The sequence below is a fragment of the Archocentrus centrarchus genome, chromosome 5 (genome assembly GCF_007364275.1).
Source record: "Archocentrus centrarchus isolate MPI-CPG fArcCen1 chromosome 5, fArcCen1, whole genome shotgun sequence".
NCBI classification, from domain to species: domain Eukaryota; kingdom Metazoa; phylum Chordata; class Actinopteri; order Cichliformes; family Cichlidae; genus Archocentrus; species Archocentrus centrarchus.
The window spans coordinates 2374509-2395590 of NC_044350.1; the positions used below are offsets into that span (position 1 = coordinate 2374509).

General features: G+C 41.2%; 1 protein-coding gene across 3 annotated transcripts; it reads left to right on the forward strand.

Moving 5' to 3' along the window:
• Window positions 1-8545: 8545 nt before the first annotated feature.
• cstf1 (cleavage stimulation factor, 3' pre-RNA, subunit 1) lies at window positions 8546-20789 on the forward strand. Of its 3 annotated transcripts, none has more exons than XM_030728967.1 (6): window positions 8546-8625; window positions 8961-9182; window positions 9665-9942; window positions 10024-10221; window positions 10321-10711; window positions 20229-20789. In XM_030728967.1, the coding sequence occupies exons 2-6, from the start codon at window positions 9014-9016 to the stop codon at window positions 20486-20488; spliced, it is 1296 nt and encodes a 431-aa protein (XP_030584827.1). In that variant the 5' UTR covers window positions 8546-8625; window positions 8961-9013; the 3' UTR covers window positions 20489-20789. The 3 variants fall into 3 exon arrangements, with proteins under 3 accessions (XP_030584827.1, XP_030584826.1, XP_030584825.1); XM_030728966.1 differs by having other exon boundaries at window positions 8553-8637; XM_030728965.1 differs by having other exon boundaries at window positions 8588-9182.
• The last annotated feature ends 293 nt before the right edge of the window (window positions 20790-21082 follow it).

Here is a 21082-nt window from a genome sequence, read left to right on the forward strand (position 1 = left end):
GGACAGAGAAAAGTGAAAGCAACTGGCTAGGACAGAGGAAGTGCAGTGACAAAGGCAAGCTTACCTTCAGCAGTTGAATGACTGACTTTACCGTCAACAGTTTGAGGCAGTACCTGACTTCTGGCTCACTTATATGCTCGCTTCCCCACCTACTTCCTCCCACACACTGTATTTCATACACCCACATACACAAGGGCGCAGCAAAGCTAATGTTGATGTGGCTGCTTGGCTGCACGTGTGCTGCTCTCACTCTCTCAAGCATAGAACAAATGGATGAGTTGTGAGAGGCTGGAGTGAATTTCCCACCTCCAACAACAGCCCCCGTGAAACAGCATGCATCATTGTGCAGGAGTACATCAGTTCACGCTGCACATGCTTATACAGCATCACTCATTTATCTCATTTGGACTCACATTGCTTTGCTGCTCATATTGTTACCGATTTGGTGAGAGAAATTGCGGATTAGGAAACAGAATATTGACTGTGTTGATCTGTTTCAGAGAGAAAATAGTGAGGACATACGAGTTATTTTTGGCAGTAGCTCTCCTTCGCTTGTACCAGAACAAACTGGTAAACAAAGGATATGGTGAGTTTTTCTCAAATAATGCCATGGAAAACAAGTGAAAGCGCTTTCATTCTCCATAAGGAAATAACTGCTGGTGAAATTTGGCACCAGAGTTATAGACTCATACACAGCAAGTAACAGATTAGATCATAGCTGTTTTCCTATGGCTACACACCCACCTTCAGTCCACAGAGCCCCAAAATGTATGGAAGACTAAAAATGCCAAAAGTATAAATGAACACATGCATGAACAAATAAATGGTAATGGATGTTACAAATAATGATTTGATTTCAGATCTAAATTTCCTTATTTTCTATTGACTTTTATTTGGGATATATCACTTTTTCTACATTTATTTATTAATGTATGTATTTCTTTATTCCTGTTTTGGAGATGTCTAATTTCAGTGTTGGTATATTATTATATTGTATAGTCTGTTTCAGGATAAATAAGAAAATGTTGTTAGCATAGGTACAGAGCCAGGTGATGGAGGTGATTGTGCTGTATTACTTTTTAAAGGGGCAGTCCAACAAGGTGTAAACATAACGCTGGCATGTATATGTCAGCATTCCCAAATTCCCAAACAAAGCTGATATGGCTTTAGGCAGTGCAAACAGACAGCTGCAGACATTGGGTAAGCTACAAAAAAACATGGGTAAACAAAATAGATTAATAGAAATTTGCAATGACAGATAAAAGCAAACTAAAGGTAAGAACAAATACAAAAAAAAATCAAAGTAATTCACAGTATTTTTAACATCCAAATGAGCAAATATGATCACACTTTTTTTTTTTAAATTGTGAATGCTGAAAGCATGGGCTTTCAATCCTCAATTCACTTCCCACTAATAATAGGATGTGACTGGTCAAAGATAGATAAGTGTTTTTACGCTGTTTTTATGAGCTAGCTGAGGCTGTTGTGATGGGATGAGCCGGTCCTTAAAAACTGAATCGTCCTATTTTTATCGTTCTCCTTTGGCTTCATAGGTGTGAGTGGTTGGTTGGGTTTAGTTAAAGCAGCTCAATGTCAAAAATATGAGAAATACACACTGATGTGGTTTTGTATTTTTTTTTTTTTTGCCACAGCAGCTTTTGTCTACAGTGGAGAGCGACAGGAAATGGGGGAAAGATACGGGGGAAGACACGCGGGCAAATTTGGCGACGGGCCGGGACGCGAACCCACGCCACCCGCACCGCAACACAGCGTGTGTTTGTGGTCCCCTGCTTCACCACTAAGCCACCCAGGCGCCCGTGGTTTTGTATTTTTAAGCTGTTATCAGGCATTTGATATTCATGAGGCTACTGGCCAGTTACACAAAAAAGTACTTTAAGTGACTGCAGTCAGTATTTAATCACATGTTGCGTTGGGTACTTTATGGATTTGGTACTATGACAATGAATCCTACACACAAGCAATTTGATCCACTGTTAACACAAAATTATTAACTGCATCAGTATTTAGCTTCTCCGGTTGTGTTTTAATATATATTTAGGGGGAATTATTATGATTTTTTTTTGTATTTTCCTTCTATTTTTATATATCTAGTGTTACAGTGATAGATGGTGATCCCAAACATAGGGAAATAAAGGGGTGAGTGTATGTACAAGGAATCACTGTGAGACAAAAGCTCTACACACTTAGTTTCACTCTTTTCTGCTTCTGACTCTGAGTCATGCTAGAAATATGCATAATATAGCCAATTTGGGCTCCACCCACCAGCAATTCAAACCTTCTGTTTGCAGGAGGCAGCCAATCAGAACAAAGTTGGCTTAAAGAAAGCGGCAAGGGAACTCAAATGGCTTGTTTCAGACATAAAATGAACTACCTTAAGGCCCAACATAAGAAACATATGGAGTTTTTAGAGTGTGAGTCATGCAAAGTTACTCTAGTAGAGTCCAAGAATAAAAACATGGAGTTAGAAATTAGTGGAATAGGTCCCCTTAATGAAAAAAAAAGTTTTTAAATGATATATGCATTGCTTCTGCTGTCATTTTTTCTTAAAGCTGTTTTTCTGAACATGATGTCATCATGTGGGATCAGTCGTGCAATTATCAGATAACATCTGCTGTTAGAAAACAAAGTGTTTTTCTATCATTCCACTGCCACAGACTCTAGCTGGTCTCCAAGGCAACTGTAGGCCGGTCTGCTGAGAGCATGCTTTGTGTTGACATGGCAACAAGACACCTCCTACCACGCATGTTTTCTGCACACAGCCCTGTAGGGCGGAAGCACAGTGTTAGGCATGTGTGTGTGTGTGTGTGTGTGTGTGTGTGTGTGCTTTTAAAGCCTGAGTCAGATGAAACAAAATCAGTGTGTGGATGCGTGCAGGAGTCTAGTGAGAAGCAGTCAGCAGAGGTCTGATGTTGTTGATAAATGGTTATTTTGGCTGTGTTGCTCAGGTTACTAGGATACAGGGTTGAGTCAAGTTTTACAGCTGATGGTCAGCAGTGACAAGAGACAAACAACATGTGTTCCTTCTGCTCCTGCTGGCCTCCCAGCTGCCGACGCACAGCACAGTTTAAGAGACTTAGTTGTTTTGTTGCAGTTATTTAGACTTGTATTCATGTGCACACAGCTGCTCTTAGGACAGTCTGACACATGCTGAGCCGCACCACTGATGCTGGCATGATCACAGTAGTCCCAAATACTTCTTGAAACAAAAAGCAACAAAACAAAACAAACCTAATGTTATCATGAAACAAAACATGAAATGGATATTAAACAGTTCCCTCATAAAAGAGAACATTGTCAGTGCCGTATTTTTAGTCTTGGACTCTACTAGAATAGATTTACCTCTTTCTTAATTCAAGTTAATCCTTATTTTCATTCATCCATCCATCCATCCTTCCATCCGTCCATCCATCCATCCATTTTCTTGTGCTTATCCTTTTCAGGGTTGCAGGGGGGTCCGGAGCCTATTTCAGTTAATGTCTAAAATAAGCTGTTTTAGTACTACCCCTTCAAACCAGCTTAATTCTGAATGGTTGCCCCCCTCGTAAACAGAAGGTTTTTAACAGCAGGTGGGTGGGGCTTTTGTGCTCACAGCATGAACTATGCGCCTGAGGTGACCATATCAGGGATATCCTCTGTCGCTGACAACATGCAGAATAAAAAAACTGTCAGATCCTGCACTGATCTCATTATTTCAAACTCTTGCCCTGTTAAATATGAGCATCCACCAGTGGAACAGTGTAAGAGATTACAGAAAAAAATCAGAGCCTTTTTTAAAATGTACCTACTTTGCAAGCACTGTGGAGGCAGCCATAGCCAGATATTCAGAACAGGCTTCTGCCATCATCCATCTGTATGTATTACTCTGCATTTTTTTCTTTTTTTTTTTTTTTTTTGGCCAGCACTGGTGCCGATGAACCAAATTACAGGAAGTGGCAACTGAGCGTTAGTGTGTGTGCATGTGTGTAGGTGGGATTTGCTGCAGGCCTATATCCACTCACATGTTCACCTTCTCACTAGCTAAAGAACAGCAGCCTCATGTCCCACTCTTGTCCTCAATCAGCTGCCAAACAGTGACACTCCCGCTGGTGTGAAAACTGCAAACCAACATGAGTGGAATCAAAACGTGAAGTAGAGGCTTCTCTTTCTCTTTGTGTCTGAGATGGTGCTCTTTGGCGCCCTCTGCTGGATCATAGGTGACAGAAAAGACTTGAATACATGGAGAATATTTAAAATAGAAGTGTTAGAGCTGGGTTAATGAAGCACATAATATCATTACAGTATTCTTTGTAAGCCTACAAAACCTTGGTAGCTTCTTCCTATATTAAACTGCTTCATCTTAACATGAAGTCATTATCTGTCGGTTGAGTAACATACTGATACTTAATCAAGAGGTAGAAATGATCATTGTGGAAATAATTTTTTTACAGGACCTGACACTTGAACCCCCACATACATCATCACACAAAAATGACACAAATACATTCAGTACAACACACCAGCACACAACAAAGACAGGCAGAAGAACATGAAAATAACAGAGGTCCCTGAATGTGTGACAACACTTAGGGCTGTTATGGCATCATTTAAGATATGATACGAAAAATACTTTATTCATTTATCAGCAGACCTCAGCAAAGTACACCGCGCTCGACACAAATGAGTGATAGAAAATCGTCCTAGTTTTGCAGCAAATGTTGGAGGATCGCACCTTTTGTAAAAAATTAAGCCTGCTCAAACCGAACTTGTATAAAGCATCTGTATTGGTGTTCCAGTTCAGCCTGCTGCCTGAGTGGGTACTCAAGTGCTTTCCCATCACATCAACATCCTGTCCCGGGATAGGAACGGACATCCATTAGAAGTCGATCACTTTCACATTCAACGCCTGTAACTCTGTGTGCACAGGTGGACAAAACTATAAATGCTGCTTTACAAAGGCACATGGCAAATATTTCACACTCCACAAAGACATATTGAATTCAGGTACCTTGGGTTTTAAAAATTCACTAGAAGTATGTGAATATTACAGGAAAGCAATATTGCAATTACTTTTACTTTGTTATACATTACAAACTGCACCCTGTAAGTAAGTGGGCCCTCTAAGGCAGCAGAGTGCTTTCTTTCACAGACTGATGAATCTCTGTTGCTGCAAGGACAGATGCAGGAACTCTTGCATATCACGTGCAATAAGGTGCCTTGCAGAGAGCCATCTGCTCTTTAACATTTTACTGCCATTAAAAATTTCTGAGGTCTTCCACTTTTCCTCCTGCCTGGCAGCTCCATCTTCAACATCCTTTTTTCATTATATCCACTACCCCTCTGCACAAATCTGGATCATCTCAGCCTCGCCTCTCTAACTTTATCTCCAAACTGCTCAACCTGAGCTGTCCCTCTGATGGACTCATTTCTAATCCTGTCCATCCAGGTCTCTGCTAATGAAAATCTTGGCGTTTTCAGCTCTGCCACCTCCAGCTCGGCCTCCTGTCTTTTTGTCAGTGCCACCGTCTCCAAACCATACGTCATGGCAGGATCTCACTACCATCTTGTAAACCTTCCCTTTCACCCTTGCTGCTTTCCTTCTATCACAAATGACCCCTGACACTTGTCGCCACCCACTCCACCCTGTCTGCGCTCTCTTCTTCACCGCTCTTGAGAACTGTCTGTGGTTTTGGATGGTTGACCCCAGGTATGCAAACTCATTCACCTTCGCCATCACTACTCCCTGCATGTTCACATTTCCACTGTCTCCCTCTCATTCACACACATGCATTCTGTCTTGCTTCTACTGACTTTCATTCCTCTCCTCACTACAGATTACTCCCCATTTACCGGAGCTAGGCACCAGCTCAGCCTGGCAGGAGATACTTAACTATGTTTAAGTTTCATGCTAACATGCTTAACTTGTGATTGTAAGGTTTCTATGTAACAGTTATAATGTATGATGTGAGTCAGCATTGCCTTAATTTAGTTTGAGTGCAGTCAATGAACACTGAGTTAGGATGCAAATCAACGGTGACTTCTCTGAGGCTTCTGGTTTATGTTTGAATATTAAAAAAGTATTTCTGACTGCTTGCAGTCAAAAACTGTGATGCCCAGTCCATCTATAATATTATGGTCAAAGGTGAGCTTGAATATTTGGGCCTTATGATCACCAAGAATCAAAAATTAAGATCCTTCTTAGATTTTACTCCATTTATTCAGAAAACTTGAAAGAACCTGAATCAGTGGTTACAGAGAGATTTATCTTTGTGGGGCAGAGTGTTGAATCGTACACATGATATAAGGGAAAATGTTGTTATTAATGGCTATGAGTGTGGAAGGCTTAATTTTTTTGGACTTTACCACTATGAAAAATACATTTCAAATTAATTGGGCTAGAATTTATTTATTTTTTAAAAACCCGCATCAATTTGAAACTTTATCCCCCACTTTTTTTAGTTTTTTTATTTTTGCTGTTTTCGTGGCCCTCATTTTATTCTAAGGTACAACTCCAAAGTAGATAAACTCCCTGCTAAGCTGTCTGTGTTTCACAAACAGCTTCTCCCAGCCTGGACTCCAGTTTATAAGCATAACTTCTCACCACACTGATATATTATTTGGAATAACAGAGACATTATTCCTAAAAACAAACTGTGAAACTGTGAATCCTGGTTTCAGAATGAGATCTGGATGGTGAGTCAGTTATTTAATGAGGAGAGATCATTGCTCTCTTATACTGAATTTTTATCCAGACATAACTTTCATGTGACTCTTGAGGAATTCTCTGTTCTCATTAATGCCATTCCTTCAGGCATCTTAATGCAGACATACACCTTTAACTGCACAGGTATCTCTCCCCTGTATTACTGACTGCCCAGAAGGGAAAGTCAGCTTCTCATCACATCCCTGAAAGAATAAGGATAAAGAAATATGTGCTTTGGTCCAAAAATACATCATCACCATCCCTTAAATTACTGCACACTGGAGTCATTTCACCAATCACATTGATTGGAAAAAGTTTGGATGCTTCCACATAAATTTTTAATTACAAACAAACTTAAGGAGGTTTCATATACAATTATACACAAATGTTTCCCCGGCAACCATATATGCAAAAGTTCAGAAAAGACATTAATACAAATTGTTCTCCCACCTGGAAACAGTTCATCTTTTATTCGCAGACCAAACAATTTTGGGGAGATCTCAGCAGACTTTTCATCAATCGTCTCATCAAAGATTTTGCTTTATGCTGGAAAAATTTTGTTTTTGGTTTCCATAATTATGCCAAGAAAGAAGGTAAATGTTATTTCTTAATAAACCAGATTTTGTTTTTGGCAAAATTCTTCTTTCATAAAAGTAAATGTAGTAACAGAACTCGTTGTTTTGTAGTATTCAGAAAGGATATGGAGCATTATTTTAAATTACTTACTGATTCAACAAATCAAAAGGCTTAAAAACTTTTTTTAAATGTGGATAACCCCCGGCTCCTCTGTTTGTTTGTTTTTGGGTATCCTGTTCACTGTATACTAGTATTTCTGAAAATTTTCAATAAATTCTATAATAGAAACACTAAGTTAGATTAAAATGGTTACTAATTGTGATGTATCAACTTAAACAGCTTTGCATCAGTTGATTGTTATTATTCCATTTTTACTAGTGTTTGTTTTTCTTTCATTGTGGCATTTTCTATCAGAATGGGACCCACATTCGGACCTCCGAGCAAGGTGGCGGGAGAAACGGATTTTACAACCTCCCCTGTGTGTCTCCAGCAGACACACCTGTCTGTCTATCTTGTCATCATGCAAATAACAACAGATCTATAAGAACCTTGTTTCAAAAGAACATCACAACACAACCAGATGTTAGTCCATAGTGGAATAGCTTTGTGGATGCAATACCATGGAAAAAGGTCTGGCTTCTTCCAAATAGATATCTGATTACAAATAAAGAAATCTCTTAGAAAATTATTCATAAAACCTATCCAGCTGAAACCTACATTAAAAACAGATTCAAGAAAGATATAGATATAAAATGTAGCTTTTCTGATAACTTGTTCACCTGTTTTGGTATTGCCCATTTGTTAATGTATTTTGGCAGGAACTGTGTGACTTTATTCACAATGTGTTGTTTGAACACAACCCCCCCCCCCAACTCTGGCTACTTGATAAACTTTCTATTGTTAATGTCAAAATATCATATTCACTGTTGCAAATACAGTGGAAGGAAACCATGCTTCACTGCTTTCCATAATGAGGTCAAACAATATATTCGTACAATTAAAGCTTCTGATAAACAAACGGCGCTTGAAAGTATTGAGAAATGTACGCTTTAAATGTATTATTATGACCCCTGACCCCCCCCCCCCCCCGCCGCATTTTATTTTCTTTCCTTTACCCAAAGCAGCTATTTCTTTAGACTGTATATTATTAACTATTATATGCTGAATTATTCTATAATGATATGCGATGATGTTATATGCCGTTTTTGAGATGTAAACGGTCCAGCTTGATAAATAAAGTTGGGGGAAAAAAACAGACATGGCGTCTTCAGTGTCGTGACGTTGGGCGTAACATACGTAGAACGTGAAGCACGTTCGGATCTAGAAGCGCAACTGGAACTTTTCAGAGGGTTGGATGTTTAGTATGTTTCAATGTCAAAAACAAGTCCGTTTTTAAACTTCTGTTGTTGAGTAGCACATGCCGCTTTTCTCGGGCAGTGTGCACACTCGTAGTTCAGTTGTATCCGCAGTTGAGCCACTGTTGCTTTTTTGCTCTGTCTGCCATAGCAACAAAGCTAACGTTGTTAGCTGCGTGGCTAACACATTCTTCATTCATTCCTTTATAACTGGATACAGTGTTAGCATAGTTGTAGCTAACGGTGTTAGCTAATCTTGTGATTTAACAATTTAACACCTGCTAACATAGTCCTGAAGGAGGTTGCTGACATTTTGTCTTTGGTTCCAGTTTGCACAGTTGTCACTATTTACGAGACCCAATTCAGGTGACAGTGACCCAACATGTTTCGTCCCAAACCGACTCTGAAGGACCGACAGCACCTGTATAAGCTCATCATCAGCCAGCTGCTGTACGATGGATACACCAACATCGCCAACAGTCTCATCAATGAGGTCAAGCCGCAGAGCGTTGTGTCTCCTTCTGAGCAGCTCATGCAGCTGGCAAAGATAGGTGAGCGCTGAGGCGTTTTCTAATGTTCAGTACAACCTCGTGGGGTGGGAGGATACTTGACAATGTTTGGTGCACCGATTTCATAGCGTCTGCTTTGAGACGAGCTATTTTTGTGATTTTTTTTTTTTTTCTTATGTGTAGGATGCACTCATCCATCTCACCTCAGTTGGATTTTTTTTTTTAATGTCATCTGTCACACTCCTCTGTTTCCTCCTCCTCTTCTGTCCTGTGTTGCGTGTAGAGGGTAGGGTCAGAATTTGGTGTAAATAACATGAAAGCATTGTCTTATACAACAGTTCAGGCTGTTGTTGGTGGTGTAATGATATGGGGGATATTTTCTAGGCACACTTTGGGCCTTTTAGGTACCAGCTGATGACCCTTTGAGTAAAAGTTGTTTTCTTTATATCTTGGTTTTTGTGCTTTTCTGTCCTTTTTGTGTTGTGTCTTGAGGACCTAACTGTTTAACCTTCGATCCATTACAGGAATGGAAAATGACGATAGTGCCGTTCAGTATGCCATTGGCCGCTCAGATACAGTGGCGCCTGGTGTTGGCATTGATCTGGAATTTGACGCAGATGTCCAGACCATGTCTCCAGAGGCGTCAGAGTATGAGACCTGCTACGTCACATCTCATAAGGGCCCTTGTCGTGTTGCCACATACAGTCGAGATGGTCAACTGATTGCTACTGGCTCTGCTGATGCCTCCATCAAGATCCTGGATACTGAACGCATGCTGGCCAAGAGCGCCATGCCCATTGAGGTGAGGCAGTCAGACAGCACAGGTATGCTGGATGTTTTTAAGCCACTGCGCTGACATTTTTTTCATTTCTACCTATGTCAGGTGATGATGAATGAGACCGCACAGCAAAACATGGAGAATCATCCTGTGATTCGGACACTGTATGACCACGTTGATGAAGTCACCTGCCTTGCCTTCCATCCCACTGAACAAATTCTGGCATCTGGATCGAGAGATTACACCCTGAAACTGTTTGACTACTCGAAGCCCTCTGCAAAAAGAGCCTTTAAATATATACAGGTCAGATAAATGGTTTTGATGACAGTCCAAAATGACAAAGCTAATGTTTTACAAAAAAAACTTTGTAATCCAACTCTCGCCTAATCAATTTACCCACAGGAAGCAGAAATGCTGCGTTCAATCTCATTCCACCCTTCAGGTGACTTCCTGTTAGTGGGGACGCAGCACCCCACCCTGCGCCTCTATGATGTCAACACTTTCCAGTGCTTCGTGTCCTGCAACCCATTGGACCAGCACACAGACACCATCAGCGGCGTCAGCTACAACCCCACCGCTAACAGCTATGTCACCTGCAGCAAGGACGGCAGCATTAAACTGTGGGACGGCGTCTCTAACCGCTGCGTGACAACCTTTGAGAAAGCGCACGACGGAGCAGAGGTCTGCTCTGCCATCTTCTCCAAGAACTCCAAGTACATCCTGTCCAGTGGGAAAGACTCGGTGGTCAAACTTTGGGAGATCTCCACAGGCCGGACACTGGTCAAGTACACAGGTAGGGAGGATTTGCTTTTATTTTTGATCTACAGTACCAGTTTGTGGCCAGAGGCGGAAAAAAACAAGTACTTTGATTCGAACAAATCCCCTGTAGGACTTCAGAGTCACAGGTTTACCGATACAGAATTTAAGCGACTTATTTTGAATATTATTGCAAAATTAATTGGTTTAAAAGCTAAAACATATGAAGATTTTTATGCCAAATTCATAGTTTATTTTCGATATCACCATCATTGAGTTTTGTTGTGGAGTTTTGCAGATTTTAGATGCGTGAGAACACTGATACTTAGTGCCATCTTTACGTGACTTGTGTTAAACATTTAAAGTGCGTATTAGCTATTAGTGCTGGGGAATATAATCAAAAATTTGTATCACTGCATTTTTTTTTTTTTTTTTTTTTTTTTTACACATTCTATTGGATTCATGGTATATTGTTAACGTAATCTTTGCATACACAAGTCTTCTTATTAGTTTATAAAAGCAAATTTTTCTGTAAGGAGTTTATAGAATATAAAACCTTTTAAAGTCACTGTTTAAAAAAAGAGAACAGTGAGAAATAAAGTAAAACCACTTAACTAACTGAATAAAAAAAAAAAACCCTGTTGGGCTGTGTTAACAAAAATTATTATTTGGCACAGGGAGTCTGACCTTAGCAAGGTGCCTGTTCTGCTTTCAGCATCGATGAAATGCCATTTTTTTTTTGTCATCTAAACGTAGCATATGACTCATTAGCAGAACTGTGAAATGATATGACTTCTAAAGTTTGTGGCACAGATAATTTTAAGACAAACAGCTGTTAGCCTTGAGTAACAGGGTATGTTTGCCTGACCTCGTTCTCTTTTGTGGGGTGTTGGAGCTGCTTCACCCCGCCTACAGTGAAAGTCCAGCACAGAAGCGGCGCAGCCAGAAATAAAACAAAACACGGCCTTTTTTTAACACCGAAACTCCCAAACAGCAGGCACAGCTCCTCTCTCAGCCACAAGTTATTTTGGTGCAGCTCTTCTCTCTCTTACCTTCGTGCTCCATCTGTCATTACTGTTTTCAAATGAAGCCCAGCTGCTAACACATTTCTAAGTTGCCTAACTTTTTACCCAGCATGCCGTGCCATTTCATGAATGTGCATTTCTTAATGTTAGAAATTGTCTATATTTCACAAGTTAGATGTGGATTAATTACTATTAATAATTACTATCTTATAATAATTTTGATTGCATCTGAGAGTTTGCCCTCCCTGTGTTGCTGCAGGTAACACACAGAGGAGGTGGGCACTTACTCAGCTTTTAGCCAAGTTTGCAGGACTGCACCATAACTGAAAGTATAAGTGGCTACTCTTTCAGTTGCCACTTAAAAAATTAGCCTATTAGATATAGAGACCCAGTTCCTAAATGGATATATCCAGTTCTTCATCTGATAAGTCATGCATTTGCATGACATGCTGAGTGAGATTTTTTTTTTTACTTATCAACTTTTAGGCAATTTTTTAAATAATGTCTCCATCATTTATATTCATAATGCAGTGGTGAAAAGGATCCTGTTTGTCAGTCACCACCAGAGGGCGCATTACACTTTGTCATTGTCAGGTTAGGGTTGAAAAATTCTGTCATGATCTAAATTTTGTCTGCATTAATTTTTTTAATGACAATGAAATACATTTAATAGTGTGTTTTTTATATATTTTATATATATTGTTTTGTTTTTAAAGTGATTGATGTAAATAATAGACAGAACCAAATGTGCATTTATGAGGAAATGAGAGAAAAGATAAACAGACTGCTGTCACTTCTGCAGTCAATACTGTGAAAATCAGATGAATGAGCTGCAGTCACAGGAGAGGCACTGAAATGCCCAAATATAAACTAAATGGACTGAAGTTGGGTTCTTATTTGAGCTGCTACACTGGATACTGAAATTACCAGCTATATTTCTCACAGGGAAGCAATTAGAAGTCTCCAATATGGGATTTTCAGTTCATGCAAGTCCTCACTTCCCTGAGAGGATATTCCAGAGTGTGAACTCCTTCTGCAGCTCTGACTCTGTGATGGTCACAGATGGGCTTAAAAACCTTGGCAACATGGGCCAGTGCTGACTGAGCACACCAGCACGATGCTGCGCCATTTTTTTCTCCACATGAGGAAATAAAAGTGATGAATCCATTTCAGCTGGATTACACTCAAAATATTTGCATTGAGTGTAATCCAGCTGAAATGGATTCATCACTTTCATACAAAAGTGCCAATAAAAACAATCTGAATGTTCAAAGCCGTCAAAATGATATTTACAGTGCTCAGATTTATGATGTCAGCTCATGCAGAGAAACATGAACAAACAGTCCACCTTAAAAGCTGCTCGTAACAACTTGTTTACGTGATAATGAGTAAAAAGTAAAAGTTTATCAAAATTAGGAGCACCATCATTTCATTCTAATGATTAATGTATTTTAATTAAGTTTTAATTATTAAGAAAAAAAATACTTGACATATCCCAAAGTTGGGTTATACCAGCCAGAATATGAAAACCAGCTTACAGTAATACAGTACAAAGATGTAACGTTGGTATGAGGCAGTAAAGGTTCTCTGTATGTGTCCCTGTGGTGGTGGCGTTGACCACAGATGTTAGAGAAAGTGTTCAGCTGTGTGTGCAGTATGTGGTGCTGATGGTGGCCAGGATCCATTCATTATCCACAGCCATTCACCACAGCCACAGTCATTTGGATTAGGAATCAAACAGCAACAACAACGACAAATTCCTTCAGCATCCTGTAAAAGCCACGGAAGTCTTTCAGTTAGATCAAATCAAACAGTGTTATAATAACCCGTCAGCGTATTTTAGTACCATTGATTTGCTCCTGCATTGTTGAAGTTACTGCATTACACTGTTTATGCAAACGTGTCATTTTCTATATTTTCTGTATTTAGCATTTCACTGGACAGAAACACTTTTCCCTAACAAGACTTTCGTTATGGAACTTTTGGAGGAACTTCTGGAAAACTCAAACTGATTTTTACTTTTTAAGACGAATGGTCCAGAAAAATATTTCAGGCTCTGCCATTTCTCCTCTCAAATTTCATGTGTTATTCTGCTGTTTAAAAACATATCTTATATGTTGTGCTGTGAAGGAGACAAACCATAAATCTATACTGCCAGCACTGTTCTTAACAGTTCTTAACAAAGTAGATATGTATACGGTGTAGACTGTAGACGGTGTCTGCAGTGTGTGTTGAGACAAGAGAAAGTAGCAGCACTGTAAGTGTGACACACTCCAAGTCTAAAAACCTGTTTGTGACATATCAGTTTTTCTTTGTTTAAGCTGCCATTTCTATCCAGTTTGACAGTCCACGTCAAACTTGCTCAAATAAGCCTGTTGAGAGTCGGCGGCCTGTGAAGACTGCATTGAACAATAGCGCCCCCTTGCAGAGCAATGACAAAAAAATTTTTTCTACATCCTGTGAAGCAGTGAAGAATTGGTTGTCAGCTGACTGGATTACATTTTAATAGCCAGACCATTGTGTCTTCATGTTGTATTATCTGCTGGTGGGACACCAGTGTGAAAAGGAGTCGAATGTTTTAAACACACGGTAGCTTTCAGTCAAAATAAAAACACCTCATGCCTCGTCATGACAGAGTTGTAAGCTTTAACACACTGAATTGTATTATGAGTAATCAGGACAGTTGCGTCTTCAGCTGCTGTTCTGATAAATGTTGTGAAAACTCGTGCAAACATTAAGCGCTTCATGACGCTATCTTCTTCAGGGTCTGCAGGCAAGTCTTGCATTGTCACTTCCTTCCCTTTTTCCTTTTTTGTGTGAACGACCATAGTGTGAAAGTTTCTTGTGAATATTCATGCAGTTTAAAAAACACTCGCATCACACTTTGAGATTTTTTTTGAGGGGGGCAGACAGTGATGTAGTAACCTTATAATGTCCTTAATGTCAACCAAAAATTAATTATTAAAGGTTTGTCAACCTCTGCCATAGAAGAGTGAGTGTAGCTTCCAGATCTGAAAAGCAAAGCCAATGCAAGTGACTTAGGCCTGCAGTCTTTCTAATGCCCAGCAGGGGACCTAAAAAGAAATCCAGACGCACAGACGTTTACAGGAAAATGACCATATTCCTCTTCTGAGCCGTGACCTCAGTAAACATTAATAATTAATATAACATGATGTTCACTTTATAAATTACATGTACAGGGTTTTCACACTAACATCTGGTTTTAACACATCAAGATGGTGACAAGCTGTTGGCTTCAAGGGGCTTCACAAAGTAGTGGCTGAAGTCATTATGGAAAACTCCACAAGGATGGCCTTTGAGGCAACAGTGCTAACTGCCAAACCACCGTTCTTATTATCCTTAACTTGTGTTAATGGGGATTTAGTGACTGGCTCATTGTTCGGGGCTGGGTTGGCTGCTTCCCTGGGTTGCCGCTGGCTTGGTGCTGGTACCCGCTCTCCCACATTAGGTGTCCATGTATGTTACATGTGCGTATGCATGAGTGTGTGACTGGTGCATGCGAATGTGCGTGTGTGTGTGTGTACGTGCGTGCTTGTGAGAGTGTGTGTGTGTGGACAGCTGGGCCTGGGTTGGTGGCTTGCCAAGCCTTGGCACCTGTGGGACACGGAGGGTGGGAGTTACCCCTCCCTACCGCTCCACGCTGCTCCCCACTGGTCGTCACTGCCGCCCCTGGGGTGTGGGTGCCCGTGGGTCCCGGGATGTGTGGCCGGATGTCTCGGCATGGTTTTTGGCCTGCTCCCTTGGCGGCCGTGACCTGGGGGTGGCTTGGGCCTCTTTGGCGCGTGGGGGGGCTCTGCCGGGTGTCGGGCTGCTCTCGGGCGCTTGGGGCCTCGGGGGCCGCATGCCTGGCTCGTGCTGGGGGTGCCGGCCTGCCGGGGGGGGTGGGCTGCCCGTCGTCTCGGGCTCTCTGGACTCTAGCCCCTGGATTGTGGGGGTTCTGTCTGTAGCCTCCCTCCTTCCTCTTCTGGGGAGTGTACGCGGTTGCCATCGGGATGTGTGGCCCCAAGTCTTCTGAGCTCCTGTGCTGTGGATGGCCTGGGGCCCCTGGGTCCTTCCCTATCTGCCTCTGGATCGCGGGGGGCATGGTTGCAGTTTCTCGCCCTCATTATCGAATACATTGCATGACAAAGGCGCATACACACACATTACTACAAACAATAAACTTGTGTGTGTGTGTGTGTGTGTATGTAGGTGTGTATGGATGTGTGTGTGTGTGTGTGTGTGTGTGTGTGTGTGAGTATATCAACCCCTTTTAATTTTTTTTTTTAATTTTTTTTTTTTCTATCTCCTTTCTTCCTTTTCTCCCCCCCCCCCCCCCCCCCCCCCCCCTTTCTCCCCCCCACCTCTTGTTCTTGCCCCTTCCTTGTTGCCTGTCAGACTTGGCATGAATAACTAAATAAAAAGATAAATAAATAAAAATAAAATTGCAAACATTAACAAGAAGAGCCTATAGGAAACATATAGAGCTGTTCTTGTCAAAGCAAATATGTTTGGTACATCAGTGCATTCGGATCATCATTCCGATTGTGAAAGATGCCAGACATGACAGGCTAAAAAAAAAAAAAAAAAAAAAAAAAAAAATGGGGATTTAGTTATACAATGTTTTTTTGTTTGCTTTGTTTTGTGTATTTGTGGAAACATGGTAATGTCTCAGCTTGTCCGCCTAGCATCACGCTTAAGCTGCATCCGCACCAGAAGCAGTTTACAGCAACGTGGCAAAAAGACCACAGACGGTGACTTCAAGCGACTTTGGGCAAAATAACCACTGGTGGCATGAAGTGTGGTGGGGCCCTGGATAAACTTTCCTAAACTTCCAGCCAATCAACTACCAATGGGAGTACTGTTGACTGACATATGACCTTGTAGTCAATACTTTACCCTGGCAACCAGAGCCTAAATAGTAGAATTTAGTCTGTTTTGTTCAGTGTCATTGTAAATATAATCTAATATAATGAATATCTCTGTTGAATGAGTTATAAGCCATACCTTAACATACAGAATCTTTGGGGGAAAAAAAACAGTCCTACCTACACAGCTGGCTGTTCACATGCTGGTAATTATTATATTTTTGCTCTCTTTTATTTACCATGCTGATATATTCAGGACTTCATGTATTTGACATTAGAAAGGAAAGGTGTTAATTTTGACAGCAAATTTTGATTTAGTTTTAGTCATAATTTTAGTCATCTGAATAGTTTTAGTTTTAGTCTAGTTTTAGTCGATGAAATTATCGTAAGAATATAGTTGACTAAATCAACTGTAGATTTAGTCGACTAAAATACACTGCTCAAAAAAATAAATGGAACACTTAAATAACGCAATATAACTCCCAAGTAAATCAAATGTCTCTGAAATCAAACTGTCCACTTAGGAAGCAACAGTGATTGACAATCAATTTCACATGCTGTTGTGCAAATGGAATAGACAACAGGTGGAATTTATTGGCAATTAGCAAGACACACACAATAAAGGAGTGGTTCTACAGGTGGGGACCACAGACCACTTCTCAGTACCTGTGCTTTCTGGCTGTGTTTTTGGTCACTTTTGAATGTTGGTGGTGCTTTCACACTCGTGGTAGCATGAGACGGACTCTACAACCCACACAAGTGGTGTGGTGATTTTCTCTAAACACAAACGCTAAACTGGGAAAAACACTTTACCCTGCGTGACATTAAAATGCTTACCTTTACATGGAGATCTGGGTGAGTGGTTTGCAGATGTTGCTTAAGATTTGTCGTGTTTTTACCCGAGATAGTCGCCCCCACATGGTTTACACATTGTTTTGTTTGTCACAACGTCAAAGGACAAATGTGTCCATACATCGGCTCTTCTCTTTCTCCCTGCTGACATTGTTTACATAACTTAGTTCTATCGGAAGGAACGACAAATCTCAGGCTAGTTTGGTCTTCTCGGGTTTTGAGCATATTTGTGCAACTGTGCGTTTGATTGGATGTTTTCCTAACTTGTCCCACCCTGTCACAAAATTAAATAAATTCTGATTGGATGTCATCCCCACCAAGCATTTTCGTCTCGTTTTCATTCATTGACGACAATGTCAGTTAATTTCGTCATCGTTTTTTATCATTTTAGGTAGTTTTTATTTACTTATTGTAAGGGAAGGGAATCACCTAGACTTGAGTAATAACTACACAGTCTACAAAATGTATAAGCTGCACACAGACTACTTTTCATTGTGTCAAAGTGTCATTTTGTCAGTGTTGTCCCATGAAAAGATATACTTAAATATATGCAGACATGTGAGGGGTGTACTCACTTTTGTGATACACTGTAACGAGTGCATGACTTGATGCAACAACATGCAACAGCATTTGTGAGTCCAGACACTGATGATCGACGAGAAGGTCCTGGCTCACAGTCTCCGCTCTAATTCATCCCAAAGGTGTTCTATCAGGCTGAGGTCAGGACTCTGTACTGGCCAGTCAAGTTCTTCCACACCAAACTCTCTCATCCATGTCTTTATGAACCAGCTTTATGCACTGGTGTGCAGTCATGTTGGAACAGGAAGGAGTCATCCCCAACTGTTCTCACAGAGTTGGAAGCATGAAATTGTCCAAAATGTCTTGGTATGCTGAAGCATTAAGAGTTCCTTTCACTGGAGCTAAGGGGCTGAGCCCAGTTCCTGAGGAACAACTCCACACCATAATTCCCTCTTCACCAAACTTTACACTTGAAACAATGCAGTCAGGCAGTGACCGTTATGGCAACCACCAAAACCAGACTGATCCATCAGATTGCCAGAAAGAGAAGTGTGATTCATTGCTCGTGAGAACACATCTCCACTGCCCTACAGTGGTGGCATGCTCAACACCACTGCATCTGATATTTGACGTGCTCGGTGATGTAAGGCAGGATGCAGCTGCACGGCCATGGAAACCCATTCCAAGAAGCTCTCTCTGCAATGTTCTTGAGCTAATCTGAAGGCCACATGAAGTTTGGAGGTCTGTAGCGATTGACTCTGCAGAAAGTTGGTGACCTCTGTGCACTTTGTGCCTCAGCATCCACTGACCCTGGTCTGTCATTTTATATGGCTTACCACTTCATGACCGAGTTGCTGTCATTCCCAATTGCTTCCACTTTGTTATAATACCACTAACAGTTGGCTGTGGAACATTTAGTAGCGAGGAATTTTAATGACTGGACTTGTTGCACAGGTGACATCCTATCACGGTATCACAGAGCTCCTGAGAGCGACCCATTCTTTCACAAATGCTTGTCGAAGGAGTCTGCATGCCTAGGTGCTTGCTTTCATACACCTCAAGTTGAAGTGATTGGAACACCAGAATTCAATGATTTGGATGGGTGAGTGAATACTTTTGCAATATAGTGTATGTGGGAGGTCGGGTGCAAAGTGGCTTGCGGTTATAGTCAATGCTTTGGTTGTTGCTTGTGTAAATTGTGTTGTCATCATAGTTTACACAACTTGAGGTATACACAACTTCTCCTATACATGATCTGAAGTGCTCACTGAAAAGTTTTCTGCAGTACTTTTAATGTTTTCCAGCTGATTGATCATAGAAGTACCTGTAGAGTCCAACAGGCAGAGGTGCACCATCCACCAGCAGCTATATATTCACTTTTAACATTCGCTAACGTGCACACGGGCAATAATGGACAGCATAAACTGCCTATAAAGCAACTTAACTAGCGCAAACTACACGACATCATCCGATTAGATGTGTACACGAGTTGTTGTAACGTGTTTTCAGCTGGCTACACAACTCTGTGGAAGTGAGGTGCCATGAGCAGTGCACCCCAAAGGATACGTACTGCTGCATTTCACCCAAATGGTACACATACTGGGTTTATAGTGCACAGTATCATATTTTAGTCTGTAACACAAATAAGAGATGCTCATTATTAAAGAACTGGCATTATGATTAGACCAAAGAAGACCTGATTTGAATCAGTGTCCAAGACTTTAGGTACTAATAGTACTGCTGTGACAGCTAATGTAGTGACTATCCTTTGTTTGTTGACCATGACCTCATTTCACCAATGCGAACTCTCATTTTCATAATATGAAAGTACTGTATTGAAACAATCACAACCAGCTCTGTGTTCTGTTAGCAGACGTCAAAGTGAACCCACACAGCAAATATCTTGTTTCTCGGTGATTGCTTCCTCATCAGTGGTCAAGCGCTTGGCTGGCATTTCTCCAACACTGTCTCATTTTCTCTGTTTGAGTTTGACTGAACATACTTGGATGTTTATATCACTCGGCCAGGTGAAACACTGCGTGGCCTTCACTGTTACAAATCCACATGGACTTCAGGGTTGGGGTATTGGAGGTCTGGGCTAACGCATCAGTATTAGTATATGTGAAATGAGAACAGTTTACAGAATTTTAGGGAGTCAAAAAAATATATTTACTATATCAGCTGCTATTTACATACAATACAGTGAAAGTTATTGCAGCAGTATTTGGTTGGAGGGGGTCTTTAAACTGCTCGGTTACTTTCAGTGATGCATTGCGTTCGTCTGTTCCAGGTGCGGGGCTGAGCGGCCGTCAGATGCACCGTACGCAGGGCGTGTTCAACCACACGGAGGACTACGTGCTGCTGCCCGACGAGCGCACCATCAGCCTCTGCTGCTGGGACTCCCGCACGGCCGAGAGGAAAAACCTGCTGTCTCTGGGTCACAACAACATCGTCCGCTGTATCGTCCACTCACCGACCAACCCGGGCTTCATGACCTGCAGCGACGACTTCAGGGCCCGCTTCTGGTACCGCCGCACCACCACAGACTGAACCGCCGACACAGGATCGTCTGTTATCTTTGTGAATTTTTCCCTGACCTCAGTGAGTTCCCACAGTATTTTGATTCATCTTTCATTTTCAGTTCATGTGAAAGTGGGCAGTGGGGTCAGTGGGACAGTACTTAAGAAGTATGTTGAGCTTGTCTTTTCTTTTTGAGGAACTATAAAGGAGCTTAGAACCTTTAGTTGTAACACTCTTCTCACATTTCTTAGAAATCAGCCGCAGCTTTCGTTTGTTTTCCACTTTTATATTTTGTCTATGTCCTTATGTTGTAATTCAGATTTTTAATAAAAGGAAAAAGTCTGTTCTGTGAATTTGATGGCGTGAAGTTGCTCTCAGAGCTCATAACCACAACCACAGTAATATGCTCTAGATATTTTAAGACCACAGTTGTCGGTACAAAAAGTGAGCAGCAACCTGTCGTGGTGGGGGTGGGGGGTCGTGGGGGTGGGGTGAGGGGGGCACAAAAGGGACCAACACAAACAGCCATAGCCATTTTTCACTTTTTGCCATAGAACAGCTAAGAGCTTCCTTTATATTGTTTTGGTCCCATCTTCAAAAACAGGACAGGACAAGAAAACTTAT

Coding starts and splice junctions, on each gene's coding strand:
- cstf1 (XM_030728967.1), top strand. CDS start 9,014: ATGTTTCGTCCCAAACCGACTCTGAAGGACCGACAGCACCTGTATAAG. Junction 9,183..9,664: donor CATGCAGCTGGCAAAGATAG/GTGAGCGCTGAG, acceptor GATCCATTACAG/GAATGGAAAATGACGATAGT. Junction 10,712..20,228: donor GACACTGGTCAAGTACACAG/GTAGGGAGGATT, acceptor CGTCTGTTCCAG/GTGCGGGGCTGAGCGGCCGT.